Source organism: Tigriopus californicus, chromosome 10 (genome assembly GCF_007210705.1).
Source record: "Tigriopus californicus strain San Diego chromosome 10, Tcal_SD_v2.1, whole genome shotgun sequence".
Taxonomy (NCBI): Eukaryota; Metazoa; Arthropoda; class Copepoda; order Harpacticoida; family Harpacticidae; genus Tigriopus; species Tigriopus californicus.
The window spans coordinates 9,551,024-9,568,453 of record NC_081449.1 but is presented as its reverse complement, the minus strand read 5'-3'; the positions used below and the strand labels follow the sequence as shown (position 1 = coordinate 9,568,453).

Here is a 17,430-nt window from a genome sequence, read left to right as displayed (position 1 = left end):
GGTAAAATAGATCATATGCTAATTTGGATTCAAAATTATTGAACTGTGTTCCAAAGTCAATTCAAAAAAGTTTTGAAAATTAGGGATTTTTTAGTCGTGTAAGTTTTTAATCTGAGCTAGAAATCCATAAAATCAAAAAAAGTTGTTCCTTAGAAAAATGCCAAGATGTGCCTTCGTATTTCCATCAAAAATTCAACAGGCGTTATAGCCATTGTGGGAAAGAAGGATGACTTGGCAGCAAAGCGTTTTGCCAAGTGGATGCAGGAGTTCGGACTACCTAAAGCAGCCTCAATCTTCGCTATTCCAACAAAAAAACATTTGTTTGGACCGAGCACGGTAGTTCGGTGTGTTTACGAACGTTTGTTCAAACCATACAGAATATTTGAGACCCAGTCCGTAATTGTAGCTAATCCTCGTCATAGATGGGTACAACTTCAGTGGAAAACCAACGCCGGTAATAGACAAATAGATCGTCCATCTCTGGTTCCGGCCAATCACTTGCACGTACAGAACAATGAACTATCGTGGTGCAGCTTTTCTTGGCCGTTTTAGGAGAGCTTGTGTGCGATCGTTTCTCTCACAATCATTCATCCACCATGACGTACGAGAGGTGGATGAGATTCGCACCCGATTGGATGGCATTGTGGCAGGTGGGAAGAAAGACAGACAGGCGGCAATAGAACTCCTAGTGGATAGAAATTAAGTTTCCACGGTAAAACTTGAACAAATTTCACAGACTAGTTCGCAATGAAGTGGGCTTGCACAAAAACCAGACCTCCCAACCAAACAGTAGCCAACGAGTTGCCAGTGGAGAAGTGGTGAATCGTGCCTTTCTGGACAGAAAAGAACAACTAGCTGAGATTCCGAGATGACTATCATCCGATACTTTCTGGTTGGGTTCGTAGTTATTGGGGCTGTTGGCCACATTGTGGAAGCGTTTGATTTCGATGGACATATTAGTCCGAGTTCGGAGAATTTTCTCCACAAATACGCTATGATTAAACTCTATGAATCCTGCTTTGGACTTGAAACCATGCAAAAGGTAAGTTCGCTGACAGACTCGATGAGTGCACGGAATGTACCATCACCATCAGTCACGAATGGGATTAATCACTTATTTTGTAGTTCAAAATGGAGGTAAAGGAAGCCACAGAGTATTGCCAATATTCTCCAGTCGCACAAGACGATGAGTTCGCCAAACCCGATTTAGAGTATCCAACCATTCATCGAAACCCCTGGCTGAACCAATTCGTTCAAGGCGGTCAAATCAGCCGTGAGCCATTGGCCACAAACAAGCTCTCCCATGGGCCCCCCTTGGCCCATTCCCAGCCTCAAAACGTTCCGTTAGGTCCTCATCAATCCCATTTCCATTCTCTGGGGTCCTTGTCCAACATCAAACCACCCTACTACCCCTATTCCCACTTTTATTCCCCTGGTCGGCCCAGTCCAACGTACTATCAATCCAAGTGGATGACTCGAAACCGCAGACAGTCACCGCTTTCATCTAGTCACGCCGACGACAACGGCCAGGAACTGAACCAATTGAGGAACAATATCATCAGCAAAGTGAGCAACGTAACCTGCATCCTCACTCGAATGAACTATTTGGACGACAAGGGTCTGATTGCGAAAGATAGCTTGAAGGCCAATATCCAAAAGGTGAACAGTCTAATGTCGTTTCGCCAAAACCTGAAAGAGCCGTCTTACTTCATGATTTCCCTCTTTCTTGTACCATAGATGCCATTGGACGAAATTATGAAGGCTGAACTCGTTCAAAGTGTAGATACATGCGCTAAATTCTCGTCGTGTTTGCCTCTCGAAGAATTCGAGACCGTTCCCATCGCCAAAACGGTTGCCCCCGCGGTGCTTTTTGTCAACTGTCTCAAGGGAAAACGGATTGAGGTCTGCATCAAAAAGGATCTTAGAGATAGACTCCGAGATCTCATACAAGTGAGTATCATTGCTATATTGTGTGGTACAGTAGTGGGCGAGAGCTGTCAACGCTCGTTGATTATGTAAGATGATTGACTAGAATTCAATCTCATTTGGGGTTTGAATTGCGTTCTAGAGTGATGTCCAGGATACCGAGGGAGTTCTTTCTCGGTCTGATCCTCTCGCGGGTATTGGTCAAGCAGCTATTCCCTTACCACAAGATCAAGAAGAAATGGACACGTTTGTCTTTGCTCTATTATACGAAGATGAGCCCAAATCAATCTATAGATGAAATCCGTTTTCTTTATGCCTTCACATCACGATTAGTTAGTAATACTGTATGGCCGATGATGATAAATAATTACCAAGGCCTTCTATTCAAGGGTTTTATTTCATACACCAGTGTTGAAGTCCTCAACGTTTAAGGAGCCTCCCCGATGATGTCCGTTTTGATCTAAAGTAAGAGCAAACAAATAGAAAAACATGGAATGTAATAGCTGGCTCTCAATTTTCATCCTCAAGATTGAGTTCAAGGGGACACTGCAAAGCGAGCTCTTACATTAATTTGTCGCCATCCGGATTTGGTTTTGACGATGAGCATTTCTTGGCTCAGAAGGAACCCGATGGTTCCGATGGAGCACATCTCAAACTTATCGTTCAGCTCGATGGCACTTTGAATTTGATGAACTTTCTCCGGGTTGCAATATTGATGGTTGGAGTTGAGTTTTTGCAAAGCGCCGAACGGATCCGCCATCTACCAAGTCAAACAAGTCAAACGGTAAGTGGGAAGCTAGCACGATTCTACTCGTACTAAAGGTATGTAGCTCAGTAGCTCAGTTCTTACCCTCATGTTGACTAGACTGGGTTTCTGATTCACCTCATCTGAATGAGGCGGACCCGGAGGTCCTGGCGGGCCGGGTGGACCGCGCTTCCCCCGTTTCCCCCGTTTGCCGCGGATCAAGTTCAAAGCAGACTCACTCAAGGTCGATGGATCTAGCGTCGGACCAGGCCAGCCTCGTGATCCTGGCACACCAGGCGCCCCACGGACACCCTTTGAAAGAAGCATCATGGCGTGAGTTTCCGTGAGAATTAGGCGACTAAATACTGGCATACTCAGGGATATCAATTGTTAAATACTACCGGCCTCAAATCGTCACTTCTTTTTTTTGCTCGTGAGAAGTGACATTTAAATGTAAGTGCATGTACGCGCCTTGATGGGGGAAGGCCTTGCTGTATATGGATGTCGATTCATTGATAGAAACACTTACCTTTTTCCCGGTGTCGCCTTTTTCACCTTTAAGACCCTTCTCAGTCTGAAACTTGATATCATTGGGGAAATATCCGGGGGCCAGTTCGATTGTGCGGCCCGGTTCTCCTCGGTCGCCCTTGGTGCCCTAAAGACAATATCTCGATTTGTATTCACTTTGTAACCCAGTCAGCCTAAGATTTAATTACTTTTAATCCTTCGTTCCCTGGAACTCCAGGGATACCGGATTGTCCATCAAGCCCTGGCATTCCTTCCTCGCCTTTAATTCCTGGTGGTCCAACCGGTCCCTCATAGCCCTGGGAAAAGACGTTGTTTGTAGCAGTTCAATGCTCTAATAAGCACAAAGATAAGTGATCGATAGCTTGGGTGGGTAATAACAGGAGTAAAAATGATCGAAAAAATTGCATATACGTATTTCAGAAATATTTAATCATGAAGCGCAAATGTAGCTTGTTTTCTGGAGTGTTTAATGCCCATGGCTGACGGCAGTAGTAGAATACAGCAAGTAGTTTGCCATATATATGACAATTGCAACCAAGCTATTTTCAGTGAAACTACTAAACGACGTGTTTGAACCCCACAACCCCACGCATTTAGTCTTTGTTTTAAATGGCTAAACCAGCGCTTAACATGAACTGAGACATCTCCTAAAGAGTTAGCACTTGCATTTTTTCGGTTGCAAGAAGCCCGCATTGTGAATTTTGGGGATTGAGTTTGGATCCCATTAGAGGAAGCGCTGGATTGATACATTGTTCGACTTTTTGTCTTGAAACCAAATAACGCAAAAAAAGTTGATCTCTTGTGGCTTTTGAAAGTCAGATGTAGCCACTGGGTAGCCAGGTTTTGATTATTGAGTTTTAAAAGTAGTCATTTTTATCAATTTTTGGCCGCCATGAGGATCATCTGGTAATGCTACCTAGGAGTTCACCTCGGGCATGCCAAAGTATGGTAAAACATGAAAAGTATTACGGAAATATGTAAAAATATTTACCAATTGCGAAAACTGCTCAAATATTTGAACCAAAATATTTTATTACTAGATTCAGATGCAAATTCCCGCACTACTGAGTTATAACTAGACCTGGAAAAATTGGTAAAACCTGGAAAAAGTGTTTTGACTTTTTTGTCCCTTTTGGTCTCAAAAACATTTTTGAGCCAAATTTTCATTTTATTCACTTTTTTAGCCATTTTCCAGTTTCTCGAACTCTTTTACGGCTTTTTCTTACTATTTTTCACATTTCAGGGTTATTTTTGATCCTTTATTAGCAGATGTTTTCGTGGCTCATTCCCTTGACTGCTTGACCGCTTTGCCTTATGCCTCAACCAATCTGAGTTGAGAATTTCGGTCGACGCAGAATTTTAGTGGTTCTGGGAAGGGATTAAGCAGATAAGCCACTAAAATAGCAGCTATTGTCATTTTAGTCCTTATCTGCTTCCCTCTAAACTTGTTGTTCCTTGTTTGGGACTTTTCAATTTAGTTCTGAGGAGCATGATCATATCAAGGATTAACTCCTCAGCCAAAACCTTTTACCAAGTTTTTTTTGTTTGCTGGCTTTACTGACTCTTTTCACTGGCTTTACTAAACGCTGCAAAGAATTTCATCCTTCGGTATAATGAAAGATTGTGATTTGTCTAGCTATTGCCTCTTAACCGTTATTCTGTATTTGGTCTGCCAACGGATTTGAATATCAAATTCAACTCCTTTTATCAGTTTGGGAATTCTGCAAAAAAAAGAGCCCTGCAATTGAGCTACATCTGCTATCATAGGTTTGAACCGCCCCCCCCAAAAAATGTGAACAAAAGCATCCTCAGCAGCAAAAACAGTTCTTTCCAGAAGAGAGTCGATGGTTTATCATGACATCTCTATCAATTAAGAACGTGTCCTAATGTCGAACATTGCAAGAAAAATACTTAACTTGAGCTTCAAAATGGTTTGGAAATAATTACACATTGCAGATGTTTGGCCATACATTGAATTTCAACTTGAAACCACTTCACAAAGAGCTCTCATATTGAAGTTTGGACGAAATTAAAATGCAGACTTTTTGATTTAAGATTTGACACCCTGACCTGTAATTGATGGAAAAGAGAATGTGGGTCTGCAATCTACTTGCACCTGATCANTGCGCCCGGTCAATTGCGCCCGGTCAATTGCGCCCGGTCAATTGCGCCCGGTCAATTGCGCCCGGTCAATTGCGCCCGGTCAATTGCGCCCGGTCAATTGCGCCCGGTCAATTGCGCCCGGTCAATTGCGCCCGGTCAATTGCGCCCGGTCAATTGCGCCCGGTCAATTGCGCCCGGTCAATTGCGCCCGGTCAATTGCGCCCGGTCAATTGCGCCCGGTCAATTGCGCCCGGTCAATTGCGCCCGGTCAATTGCGCCCGGTCAATTGCGCCCGGTCAATTGCGCCCGGTCAATTGCGCCCGGTCAATTGCGCCCGGTCAATTGCGCCCGGTCAATTGCGCCCGGTCAATTGCGCCCGGTCAATTGCGCCCGGTCAATTGCGCCCGGTCAATTGCGCCCGGTCAATTGCGCCCGGTCAATTGCGCCCGGTCAATTGCGCCCGGTCAATTGCGCCCGGTCAATTGCGCCCGGTCAATTGCGCCCGGTCAATTGCGCCCGGTCAATTGCGCCCGGTCAATTGCGCCCGGTCAATTGCGCCCGGTCAATTGCGCCCGGTCAATTGCGCCCGGTCAATTGCGCCCGGTCAATTGCGCCCGGTCAATTGCGCCCGGTCAATTGCGCCCGGTCAATTGCGCCCGGTCAATTGCGCCCGGTCAATTGCGCCCGGTCAATTGCGCCCGGTCAATTGCGCCCGGTCAATTGCGCCCGGTCAATTGCGCCCGGTCAATTGCGCCCGGTCAATTGCGCCCGGTCAATTGCGCCCGGTCAATTGCGCCCGGTCAATTGCGCCCGGTCAATTGCGCCCGGTCAATTGCGCCCGGTCAATTGCGCCCGGTCAATTGCGCCCGGTCAATTGCGCCCGGTCAATTGCGCCCGGTCAATTGCGCCCGGTCAATTGCGCCCGGTCAATTGCGCCCGGTCAATTGCGCCCTTTCTTAACCCTGACTTGACCAAATGCTCGTGAATGCCATTAAAACTCCAATAAAGTCATAACTGTTCTCGAGCTTGGAATCCCTTGGTATCAAGTAAGAGTCAAAGCTGAACCGTCGTTTCAGTTTTGATCAAATAAGTCGAACTAGTAATGTTGTGATAAATCTCCATATCTGCCTACTCTGCAAATTTTCATACCAGTACTGCCAACATTGATATCAGATTGTTTTTTTTGGAACAGAAAATGCAACTTCAATCTAGCTGGGATGAAAGTTGGGAGTGCTGGTTTGAAAACTGGCGTCATGGGCAGATTGATCACACCAGTACACTGTTCCTAAAGGAAAGCCCCCACCCACCCCCGCACGCATTCTTCTTGCCATGTTGAAGAGATTTCACCTCTCTGGCTAGATGGCCCCAAAGCAAATTCTGCCTAAAGTCTGCAAGTGCAAAGCAAATTCTGGCTGGCTGACCAGGCGCAAGAATGTTGTAGGCAGCTGGAAGTAAAGTCAACCAACCACTTCCAACTGCCTCCCCAAGACTAAACTGACTCAGATCACGGGAGACAACGTGCTGCCCGTGCTGCCTCTCTGGCTCAGCCTGCGCGATCCATCAAGCAGCCTGATTGTGCTGGATAATGTGGCTAGATCCCCTTGCTAGATCCAGAGCTTTGGTGCTGGGTTGCCCTAGGTGACCATTTTAAGACAAGTATAAAACGGCATGGATGAAAGCTCAAGTACAATGGACTATTTGGCCTTTTATTGCTTGTTCAGGCCGGATTCGCAAACCAAAAGAACAAAAGAATTGAAGATTGAATTAGTGGTTAGCTAATGAACTGCCCCCAAATAAGCCCATCAAGAAGGGTTGGCTAGCCAAAGGGGCGGAAAAGTCGAAGAAAATCATTGAGAATCGTACTAGGGTATGGAATTTATGTACTGAGCCCCATCTGCTGTTTTGCGCTCTTGACCCGCTAGATGGCGATTTCGAAAGTCAATACATTCAATGAAACATCGTTTTACGTGTTTCACAAATTGGGATCGGTAATTAGATACCAGTTTTCGCCAAGTATAGAAAGAATTATGATTTGAAGAATAAGAACTAGTGTTGAAGGGTTCTTAACTATAATTATATTACCCTCTCTCCTTGGGGGCCAATGAGGCCGAGTTCTCCACGTTCTCCTGAAATGGCACGAAAACATTTCAATCATGTCATCATTATCAATCATCATCCTTGGTTTCTTTAATCACCACTTCCATGTAGTGCTTTTGTGCAGCCATAATTTTATTTTTGAAACCCATAAACCGGGCGTGACATTCCTTCGATCGATATACCTTTCTTTCCCACTTCCCCTTTGCTGCCTTTTTGACCCATATTTCCTTTTTGACCGTGGTTTCCCTTGGCTCCAGGCAAGGACAGAGACGATGCGGTCAGAGATTGACTCCGGGGCGAGTCCTGCAAAAAGAATGGCGTCTTCTCATCCGAACACATCCGACATTAGAACTGACTGCAGATATGTCCGTATATCATATATCAGTGGTTTGATAGATGGATGCTTGACTTGAAAATAGACAAATCTCGAAAGCATCGACGTGGAGCTTCAGTATTGGCATGTAAGAGCATCGAATTTAATGTGTATCAAGAATGATAAAGGTCTAATTTTGCTTACCCAAAAAGTGCATTTTACGAGCTTTCCTTCGGACCTTCTTCTGTCTTTTTAAAGCATGTCACAATCATAAACAATACGCCATCATTACGCAAAAAAATAAAGGCAACCCAAATGGGCAAACCGTACGAAAATAGAATAATAGACGAATAATGTCAGGAATTAAGGCAGAACAACAGAAGCAAATAAAAGTGAAATTTGTCGAAAAAAGTCGAAAATTGTGCGATTTTTTTTTATTTGAACCATAGATACAAAGGACTTTAGGTTAGTAGAGCAAACACGTTTGATGTGTGGCCGCTTGTGAAAAATGTATTGTCATACATATATGATAAGGATTCAAAAGCATTTCAATCAACAACTGTACGTATTGTTTCCTTTATTACCCTCAGTAAGCCACCTATCACTCAAAGTTGAAAGGTATACTAGACGATCCGTTGAAATTTTCTGGGTGCTTTTGCATTTTTTGACATCGGATTCTTATACAATTTTATCAAATAAACTTTGAAAAGTCACACTACAGAATTGAAAAAAAACAGAGAAAAGACAAAATGTTTCCGCAAATATATCTGATAAAAACAAACCGAAAAAACCCGAATATGATTCAAATTCAAAGTAAAAAAAAAGACAAAAACAATACATTTCTTTGACTTTCATAAGTTTCTGCTCCTCGTCATCAATATAGTGCTGCTCGATGGGCCTGATTCTGATTGAAAAGAAAGTCCTTACGTTTACGACAAGCTCTAGAATGATGACAGAACAGTGGAAGAAAAGTGTGTCGAAGGAAGTACTGGGTCACATGCACCTGTTTGGTCAGCAGGATTGGACTATACGTACCCGGTGCGCCATAAAGAACAACTTTGTTAACTCTTTCTGTTCTACATCCGGAAATAAATGAGTTAGCGAGACGAAGCAAAAAATAAATGGGCAGATGTTTGTTAGACAGAAAGTAAATGATAAAAAGTAAAGCTTCAAAAAACTTGATTTCAACCACGGAAAATGCCCAATCAGGAAGCCTTTGCTGCCCTTCTCCGTGTGGATTACCCGCATCTGAGGTTTTTAAGGTTACCGGGGTAAGCTGGAGTGCATTTTTGGCATGAAGAAGCTGATGAAAGATGATTGTTGACTCAAAGAATAGAATGGACTGTTAAAGACTTTTTGATTTACAAAAAGATTGAAAACCGTCTGGAAAGAAATCCAAAATGAATGTATGGGCGATGGCGGGTCAAATCGAAATGCTTAGGTTTCCCATCGGACAAATCATCAAATCCATCAGCTTGTCAAGTTTTAGGAAGGGCAAAGCCTCTGACTGATGAATAAATGTGAAGCACTCATATTGTCTGCTCTAAGGTGTTCACAGGTAAAGACTTGGATGCTGGCAAAATCATTTTTCATTCAGATCAGAAGATATTTGCCTCTGATCAAGGTTACAACCAGTTTACAACTTCAAAACGAATTTCAAGAAAATCTGTTTTTAGGCCCCAGAAGAGATGGAATAAAGCTGGGTCAATATGCCTTTGTGATTTCATCCAAGCATCCTACCTCAACGACTTTATTTGGGATCCTAGAACCAGTAAAGGAGTCGTCCAACCCTGTCTGGTATGAGAAAGAATTCCGTCTCTCTGCGGCCAATTACGTGGATATCATGACAAGTAGAATTGTCAATTGGAAGCTAGAAGTGGGGGAGGACCAAGGCGGAGTGTTTCTATTCACACAAGACAGGACCTTGGTCCTCACAACTAGTAAGACAAATGCCCATTTTGAGGCTGTGCATAACTCATTTTGATCAAGGATCAAAAGTCAAACATTGCTCTTTATCAGGTAGTGTTGTATGATTTTTGGCCCCGAATTACAGCCAAAGTCTGCAAAACAAAATTCTGCTTCGAAAAAGCCTTGAGGGTCACACTCATCCACACCTTTAGTGGCTTCGATTCCCTATTCAGCCTCAAAAATTGCTATGCCTTCTGCCATCATCTGAAGGCACGTATGAACGCAAAGGGCAAAGCCGATTTACAGCTTAAGTTGACTAATGTCACAAGAGCTCCCAAATGAAATTTCGACAAAATCGATTCATTATTGAGAGAGATATGACCATTTCAACAAATTCTTGTTCTTTATGACGCACCCGGTATGTTGATTCGTGCGTCGTCCACAGCCACCTTCAAAAGCGAATTGATACGAGATTTTCTCTATTTACCTGATACATCCTACTTCTCGAGGACCAAAGGGGCTAAAAAGAAAAGGGGAAGTCGCTGTTCGGTCATATTCGGACATTTTTTGAACCAAGATATTCCCCCATTTCAGGAAAACAATAACATTGAACTTGTCGTGGAAGAAAATACAATCAAACAGAATAAATGAAACAACCTAAACCTGAACTTACATCGTAAGCAGTTGCCAAACCTGGGGGACCTGGTGGGCCTGGAGGGCCTGAAATGAATGAATATTGCTGATCAAAAATTTGAACGGGCCTTTTTACTTTATTGTGGAAATTTGCCAATGGATAGTCAAAATGCTTGCTTTCTCACCTTGAGGTCCACTCGAGCCGGAAAATCCATCTTTTCCCGGTTCGCCTTTATCCCCTTGGGTTCCTTCTTGTCCCATTAGGCCTTTGTGCCCGCGGTCGCCTTTGATGCCGGCTTCCCCTTTAGGACCCCGAAAACCTCTGGGCCCCCTCAACCCCTGAAAAAAAAGGATTAAAATTAAGGATATGGCCAGACGAGGCTATTGAAAGTAAATTTGAATTTAATGCTCACTGTCTTCCCTGCCGGTCCAGGACTACCAAAAACGCCTGGCTCTCCTAAAATAGATAAAGTAATTGAGATTAATCGCTTGAGGCCATATCTTTCATTTCGAGTTGTCACAGTGGAGCCTTGCTTTGAACCAGAATGGAAGTAAATAGAGCCTTGGCCATTTATAACATAGTGTACAATACGTGGAATTGTATGTACACGCACCTTTGGGGCCAGGAGAAAGAGTTTGCCTGATTTGATTGGCCAAGGAAATGATAGTGGTTTCAGAGCAGCCGCAATAACTGCCAGAACTGGACGCATTGGCAGAATAACGAACCACTCGCTCCTAAAATAGGATCAGAACTTGAACGATTTTACCAATGAACTATTTTTTTGTCATTTCATCATTTCGAGCGCCTTACTGTTCCATGTTCTTCTTCACTGTTGATAGAAAAAATTGGTCCAGGAAGTCCAGGTGGTCCTGGCGGCCCTAATAGATTTTAAACAATGAATGAATGCCACATGCAATTGAGTTCTGAGACGAGTTTAAATGCATTAAACTCATTTTGGACCTACCAGGTGGTCCTTGAATGCTGTGACCGGGGGCACCCTGAAGGCATGATCGAGAACTTGAAAGTCAGAAGTGAAACCCAACTTGGTTACTTACCCTCGGGCCCATTGGACCGGGTGGCCCTCGAAGTGGTAATCCCTAAAGCAAAAGAGACCAACTTTCAGGGATACTCGTTGTTTCTCACATGCATTGTTTACCATTTTTCTGCGGTCGGGAATGTCACAAGTGCTTAGGGACGGTGGGTTGCCTTCGAAGACGCTTAGTTCACGAATCAATCCCTAATAGGGTTTAAGAAAGGTCTGAGTCATATAAGCACAGGTTTAATCATTCCACATCCCCTCACCTCAAAATCGCCCATGATGTGAGGCCCGGCTCGCCCAATGTGGAGGGTGGCTCCTAAATCAATGAGCAATGGTCGCTGAAAGTCCACATGCATACCGGAGGCCTCCATGGCGATTGGCTCACAATTGAGGGTCATGGAAAAGCTCATCCCAATTTTCTTTTGAGAGCCAGTGCAAAAGTTGAGTAATATTTAGTAACATAAACCTGGCCATAATCGTAGCAGATCGAAAATGAAGGGTATAGCTCTGCGCGGAGCTGTTCCTCATATTAAGGCAGTTGACAATAATAACAATAAAAATGTTAACAATTCAATTGATAATGAGCTGTTCTTACTCGAATTTGTAGGTCCACCCATTTGGGTTGGTGTGGGTTGGTCTTGATGCGAAACTCTGCGACTGGATCATTGGACTTGTTTCGCTCTAGTCTCGTGCCTAAACTCAATGGCTGTGAGTAATAGATCTGGATCTTCTGGAACTGATCTTCTTCCTTCACAGGCGATAATCGAAGGCCGAGTTGAACAATGCGCCCCAATGGATCTACCACAGCGAACAAGAAACCGCCCTAAATAGCCACAAGCCATAGGAACTAGTATGTAGAGAAATCCTGTTTCGTTTTTTTTCCACGGTGTTATTTCCCCAGTGAAACTTACCCGTGGATCCAAGGACTTGTATCGTGCCGTGATGACAAAGTCAACGAAGAATGTGTTCCTGGGGTGGAGCAAGCCAAACGGGGACATGATATCCGAGCCGCGCTGAAGACCATACGCAGGTAAGCCATCCTCTGGATCGATGATGGGATGGACATTCTTCGCTTCGTTTAGCGGCAAGTGAATCATTTCCAACAGGTCGATGTGAGAGCCGCTGCCGTGGGCTCCGGCTGAGACTTGCGACACCACACTCAAGACGATCCCGGCCCATGGTACTCCCCACATTGTACAGACCCTGACGGTTATTCCGTCAACGTTGGACAAACTGAGTGAAATCGATACGAGGCCGCTGATCAACGAGCGTCTTCTAACCCTCTTCTGTGCATGGCGAGCTTACAGCCAGGTCCCTTTGGTAATGTGGATAAACGAGGCCATGGAATATTTGTGGTTGGTTGGTTGGTTGGCTGGCGGAGATAAGAAAGCCGAAAAAGGTGTCTTTTTTTTCCTTCGCCCATCCTCGTGTCTTTCCTTCTATTCTTCAGCCTTCCCCAAATGCCCATTTCAAGCGAGAGATCCATCCTCCATCCATACAAACACGTACATGTACATAGTTCACCTGCACTGCCGCAATAGAAGGGAAGACCATTCTGTTCCATACTTCCACACACACAGCGAGCTTCGTTTCCTGCCTCAGATAGTATCTTGGAATTATTTTGAAATTTTCAATTCTTCAAAAAAACATGGAGAGACTCCTCGCATCTACGTAGATTCATGGCTTTGAAAGAAGAGGATTATCTTTTTCGGTTTTATGGTACTCTTTGGGGACGTCTGTCTAGCTATGGTTTCTGGGAGTATCTCTTTCTGCCCACAGTGAGATCCATGTCGCTCGGAGATCTCTCGGTATGGTACTTAGCTAGTCTCACACCATCCTTGGGGCATGGAGAGTAGAGAGAAGGATGGCTGGGTTACGTGAGAACTGAGAAGGTGCAGTAGCTACAAGTAACCCAGTGGGTACAAAAAGAGCCTCTTTCTCCTTCCTTTTCTTCTTCCACTTCCTTTTCGTTGGAACTGTTGGCACGTTTCCGCCGCCTGCAACTGACTATTCCAGTATTATCTCCCTTCTCATACCTTACATGTTGTACAATTGAGGTACTGCTTATCCATTGAGAGGCATCAAAGTGGTTGGGGAAATCTCGAAAACGATGGACCAATACTTGACTCACTGTAGGGATGTCTCGGCTTCAATCTTTGGATTGATTTGGCCCGGTTGATTTCTGTCCATTCGATGGTAGCGCAGAAATAGCTCATACGATTGTGATCGAAACAGAATTTTGCCTAACATTATCACAAGTCATCATTGTCAAACGGCATTATAGTCTATTAAAACTCCAGGCCTTAATAGGCATATAATTCATGAATCAAACGAATTGAAAGAGCCATTACAAGATAGAACGTTTTTTCACTTACCACTCGGTTAAAGCTGCTCCGAAACGGAAGGAAAAAGAAAACACAATTGTTGAACTGTCTCATATCTAGAGCAGTCTATAAATTAGGTACTTTGGAGAGTGCTTTTGACTTTAGTCAGGCCATATTCAAGCCATCCAATTCAAATGCAGGATGATTACGACAGTGTATGTACTGTACAGCTCCTCATGGATGAATTCGAGTATGGAAACACTCGATGACATGTTTTAACACTTTATTCATTCCAAGTGATAATGTTGATGAGTCATGATCTTAGAAATCTTGACACCCGACCTCTTGAGGTGGCGTTGTCTGACAATTCTTTTCGCCGCTTACAATGATCAACCATTTTGGCCCAGAAGTCCAGAATGAGAACAGTCTTGTCTCGGCTTCCACTGACAATCCTTTGGGCGTCGATTTGCAGCGACACCACGTGTCCTTTGTGTCCAGGGAACTGGCGATAAGAGCCCACCTGGACTTGCTCGCTATCCACTTGAACACGGACATCCCAGACGTGAAGGAGGCCGCTGAAATCGCCGCAAGCCAGATAGTTGCCCAGAAATGCAACGCATCGGACGAAGTTGTCCGGCTCGATGAAAACGCGAAGACAGTGACCCGACGAAACACTCCAAAGACGCACGGTCCCATCATAGCTGCCGGACGCGATGACACTCCCATTCAGCTGAAGACCCGTCACCCCACCATTGTGACCCCGAAGGGTGAGCACGAGCTCCTGGGCAGCGAGTTCCCAAACATCAATCCGAGAGTCTTCATAGCCCGCAATCAAGAGGCGTTCGTCAAAGTCCACGGATGAAACCAAATCATTATCAACCTGAAAATGTCAAAAAAGGAGGGCACGCTCAATTTTGGGCGCCCAATAAAAGTAAACTTGTACGGCATAATGCTTGTGTTATTTCCACGTGTTACAAGCGTTCTCAACCTCCATACGTGCTTCTGAAGTGTCATGGTGATCTCCAAGGAGTCGTCTTGTAAAGTGCTCCAGTCAATGAGCGACATGGTGATTGTCCCGTCCAAACTGGCTGTGGCAAACGTGTCCATGTGAAGCTTGAGGTCCCAAATAGAGTCTGAATGGAGTGAGATGGTGTTGAGCTGTCGCCACTTGGATCGAGACCAGATTTTCACAAAGCAGTCATAACTTCCGGTGATAAAGATCACGTCATTGATCTCGAGACATTTGACGCCCTTTTCATGGACCTCTTGCTCGCGTTTCTTGGCGTTCCAGTCCAAATCCCACAACTGGATCACACCACTATTGAGACCGCAAAAGAGACTCTGGCCTTGAAAGGCCACACTCAGTACAAATGAGTCACAATGGAGCCGCTTGTTTTTGGGCTCGCGATATCGCCAAACTTCACGTAACTCGTGGATGCCACAACAAATCTGTCGGTAGATGAGATTGTCCTGTGGATCGCCATTAGGACCCTCTTGCGTGGCTGTTGCTAATTGATCCAACCATTTCTTTTTTAAGGCCAGTTCCTTGAGCGATGCGTCATGCTGGAGACTGTTTTCAGCCCAGCGTTTGAACATGTGAGCGCACAGGAAATCATACCACAAACGAGACACCCTGGTGCAATCCAGGGTGGAAACATGTCCCACATAACCAAATATATTCTCCACCACATGAATCATGTTGAATTGCAACAGCTGTTCCACCAAATCAAAGCGCACTTCCTTGTCCCTCTGACTCCCGAGCTCCAGGAGATGGAACCGATTGACTTTGTAAATGTTCAAGCTTGGATTCCATGTCATCAAACGATCGTCACGAGTTAGATTAATCTGAGGACGGGAATACTTGCTTCGATCCATGATGAATCGGATAGGCCTGTAATTAAGTGCTGTAGAGCCCTAGTGGGTGCACCGAGCAATCAAGGCAAGAAAAGACGTAAATCTTATGTACAACATAAGCTACACCATTCAGGATCTTTTCTGGCAACATGCCCATAATTACGTGACGTCATCGGACAACAAAAGTGGACAATTGGCAAGGGTATGATGCTTTCTGTCGCCCTTTCAGATCACCCCCAAACAAAATTGACGCTCAAGCATTTTGTTCTTTTCATGTCACAGAGTCTTGTGCTATTGTTATCAAATGCATCGGAGCTAGGGAGATAAACTTATGAAGGGTTTCGAAAATGAATTATTGGAATAGTCATCTCCAGCCACACTCCGTTATGCTTCTTAATTGTTAAATAACAGGCTGAACCCAAATCATGCTCGGGGTTGACTTAGTATCTCCGTTAGGCTTAAAGTATATTTTCTTTCATTAAATTCGGCTTTCGTCATTTTCAACGGTGGAGAGGAAACTAGCCGCCATTGTTAGACTCTTCATTTCATGGCCCCCTATTCACGAGTGGCAGGAAAGTCAGTTTTTAGTCACATCATACAAAGAAAGCAACTGCCATTGAATAAATAGATGATCCGGTAACATCTTTCAATCAGATGTGAACATTTTTTTTTTTTTACATACAACTAAAATTTGCAACATTTGGACCAAATATCATTTCAAGTTGAACTGGTAATAAATAGACGAAATATGATGCGTCGTTTTAATAGTACTGTGGGTTACAATCCCTGTGGCGGTTAGTAAAGCCAGTTAAAAAAAGAGTGAACGAATGAGTGTTTGATTGATTGAGCGCTTGGTATTAGCAAGCAAAACTTTCTGAATGGCTTACTTACTTCCGTTATCAATTACGTCTCGTTGCTCTCTGCTTTGAAAGGAGGCAATCTCGGCCAGTTTTATCTCCGATTTTATCATAGTTTAATTTGTTCACAAATGATTTATGGTTATTTATGCATCCCAAAGACAAGTGCAAAAACTTCAATCGTATTTATTCCAAAAAAGCTGAATATAACTAGAACAGAATTTGTGCATAACTTTAAACGGTGTTTGATATCAAACATAGTACATTAGGGCAGACGTGATAGAGGAACTGAAGTTGCCCTTACCCTTGACACAAATATGTTGTGCTCATCGATATCATCATCGATATATCTTTGTGGTTGAGGTGAATGGAAGACTTGGTTGTCAAAGAGGCGTGTGCATGTAAGTGCATAACAAATAGTACGAATTGAGAGCACTTGGATTTACTGCAGAGAGTAAGTAGTGGAAGACTTGTTTACGTACGGGCAACAGTTGGACAAAGTAGACTTATAAGGTGATAATCCGGAGCAAAGCAGGCCTGGTCGAGAATAAAATCTTTTGACGTAAACGTCAATGTTACTTTCCAGAGTCCAATTTTGGGCCATCTTTCAAGAAAGTATTGCAATAAATTGAATGGCGCATTGAATTTCCATCGGGTGAACGCTAAAAATTGGCCGGGGAAAAGCGAGCAGCTTTAAGTAGAAAACAGAGTGTGCGAGGTGGTTTCAATGCAAAGAAGAATGAATTGATGGTCACAAGGAACTTTCCGCTGATCCAAGAGGTGGCCTTTTTCCAGGTTGGAAGCCATCCCCAATTGAAGGGAGCTAGCCGAAGACCAGGCGTGACAGTGGAAATGGGACGCCTCGCCCCAAGAACCGCCCCCATGCCAAGCTAATTTCCTGGGCCTGAAAAACAGATGGCGATCGTAAGATGCCACCTTGAAAGAATCAGGCCTGTATTCGACTGAGAAGGCTTACCAATTCATGCTCTTCATGACGTCCTGTCCGTTGAAGCTGAAGATAGAGGCTTGAGTATCAAACTTCCCTCGGGACTCGAACACAGCACCCCAGTTGGGAAAAAGCTCTTGGCCCTGTCACGATAAC

At 44.2% G+C, this 17,430-nt stretch overlaps 3 protein-coding genes and 1 long non-coding RNA gene across 7 annotated transcripts; 1 reads left to right on the top strand and 3 right to left on the bottom strand.

The window, feature by feature from the left end:
* Window positions 1-310: 310 nt before the first annotated feature.
* LOC131887755 (uncharacterized) lies at window positions 311-2,297 on the top strand. 3 transcript variants are annotated; one of them, XM_059236430.1, is made up of 5 exons: window positions 311-454; window positions 534-650; window positions 1,126-1,659; window positions 1,738-1,950; window positions 2,069-2,297. In XM_059236430.1, the coding sequence occupies exons 2-5, from the start codon at window positions 597-599 to the stop codon at window positions 2,222-2,224; spliced, it is 957 nt and encodes a 318-aa protein (XP_059092413.1). In that variant the 5' UTR covers window positions 311-454; window positions 534-596; the 3' UTR covers window positions 2,225-2,297. The 3 variants fall into 3 exon arrangements, with proteins under 3 accessions (XP_059092413.1, XP_059092414.1, XP_059092412.1); XM_059236431.1 differs by having other exon boundaries at window positions 447-650; XM_059236429.1 differs by lacking the exons at window positions 311-454; window positions 534-650 and adding an exon at window positions 658-1,042.
* On the bottom strand, window positions 2,202-12,494 carry LOC131887753 (collagen alpha-1(IX) chain-like). The gene is made up of 19 exons (XM_059236427.1): window positions 12,205-12,494; window positions 11,889-12,116; window positions 11,557-11,712; window positions 11,411-11,491; window positions 11,310-11,351; window positions 11,219-11,252; window positions 11,065-11,132; window positions 10,868-10,988; window positions 10,667-10,710; window positions 10,439-10,592; window positions 10,294-10,340; window positions 10,108-10,140; window positions 7,582-7,702; window positions 7,385-7,428; window positions 3,388-3,495; window positions 3,201-3,326; window positions 2,777-2,983; window positions 2,492-2,686; window positions 2,202-2,386 (listed from the first exon to the last, which is right to left on the bottom strand). The coding sequence occupies exons 1-19, from the start codon at window positions 12,484-12,486 to the stop codon at window positions 2,354-2,356; spliced, it is 2,124 nt and encodes a 707-aa protein (XP_059092410.1). The 5' UTR covers window positions 12,487-12,494; the 3' UTR covers window positions 2,202-2,353.
* A 1,395-nt stretch (window positions 12,495-13,889) lies between these two features.
* Window positions 13,890-15,744, bottom strand: LOC131889011 (beta-TrCP-like). 2 transcript variants are annotated; one of them, XM_059237994.1, is made up of 2 exons: window positions 14,593-15,744; window positions 13,890-14,497 (listed from the first exon to the last, which is right to left on the bottom strand). In XM_059237994.1, the coding sequence occupies exons 1-2, from the start codon at window positions 15,490-15,492 to the stop codon at window positions 13,931-13,933; spliced, it is 1,467 nt and encodes a 488-aa protein (XP_059093977.1). In that variant the 5' UTR covers window positions 15,493-15,744; the 3' UTR covers window positions 13,890-13,930. The 2 variants fall into 2 exon arrangements, with proteins under 2 accessions (XP_059093977.1, XP_059093978.1); XM_059237995.1 differs by having other exon boundaries at window positions 14,614-15,744.
* Window positions 15,745-16,498: 754 nt separating this feature from the next.
* Window positions 16,499-17,417, bottom strand: LOC131889012 (uncharacterized). Its single transcript, XR_009374166.1, has 2 exons — window positions 17,305-17,417; window positions 16,499-17,232 (listed from the first exon to the last, which is right to left on the bottom strand). It is a non-coding gene; the product is annotated as an uncharacterized LOC131889012 (long non-coding RNA).
* Window positions 17,418-17,430: the final 13 nt, after the last annotated feature.

Coding starts and splice junctions, on each gene's coding strand:
- LOC131887755 (XM_059236429.1), top strand. CDS start 869: ATGACTATCATCCGATACTTTCTGGTTGGGTTCGTAGTTATTGGGGCT. Junction 1,043..1,125: donor GACTTGAAACCATGCAAAAG/GTAAGTTCGCTG, acceptor CTTATTTTGTAG/TTCAAAATGGAGGTAAAGGA. Junction 1,660..1,737: donor TGAAGGCCAATATCCAAAAG/GTGAACAGTCTA, acceptor CTTGTACCATAG/ATGCCATTGGACGAAATTAT.
- LOC131887753 (XM_059236427.1), bottom strand. CDS start 12,486: ATGTGGGGAGTACCATGGGCCGGGATCGTCTTGAGTGTGGTGTCGCAA. Junction 11,713..11,888: donor GGGTGGACCTACAAATTCGA/GTAAGAACAGCT, acceptor GGCTCTCAAAAG/AAAATTGGGATGAGCTTTTC. Junction 10,141..10,293: donor GTTTGGCAACTGCTTACGAT/GTAAGTTCAGGT, acceptor TTTTCTTTTTAG/CCCCTTTGGTCCTCGAGAAG.
- LOC131889011 (XM_059237994.1), bottom strand. CDS start 15,492: ATGGATCGAAGCAAGTATTCCCGTCCTCAGATTAATCTAACTCGTGAC. Junction 14,498..14,592: donor TATGGAGGTTGAGAACGCTT/GTAACACGTGGA, acceptor TGACATTTTCAG/GTTGATAATGATTTGGTTTC.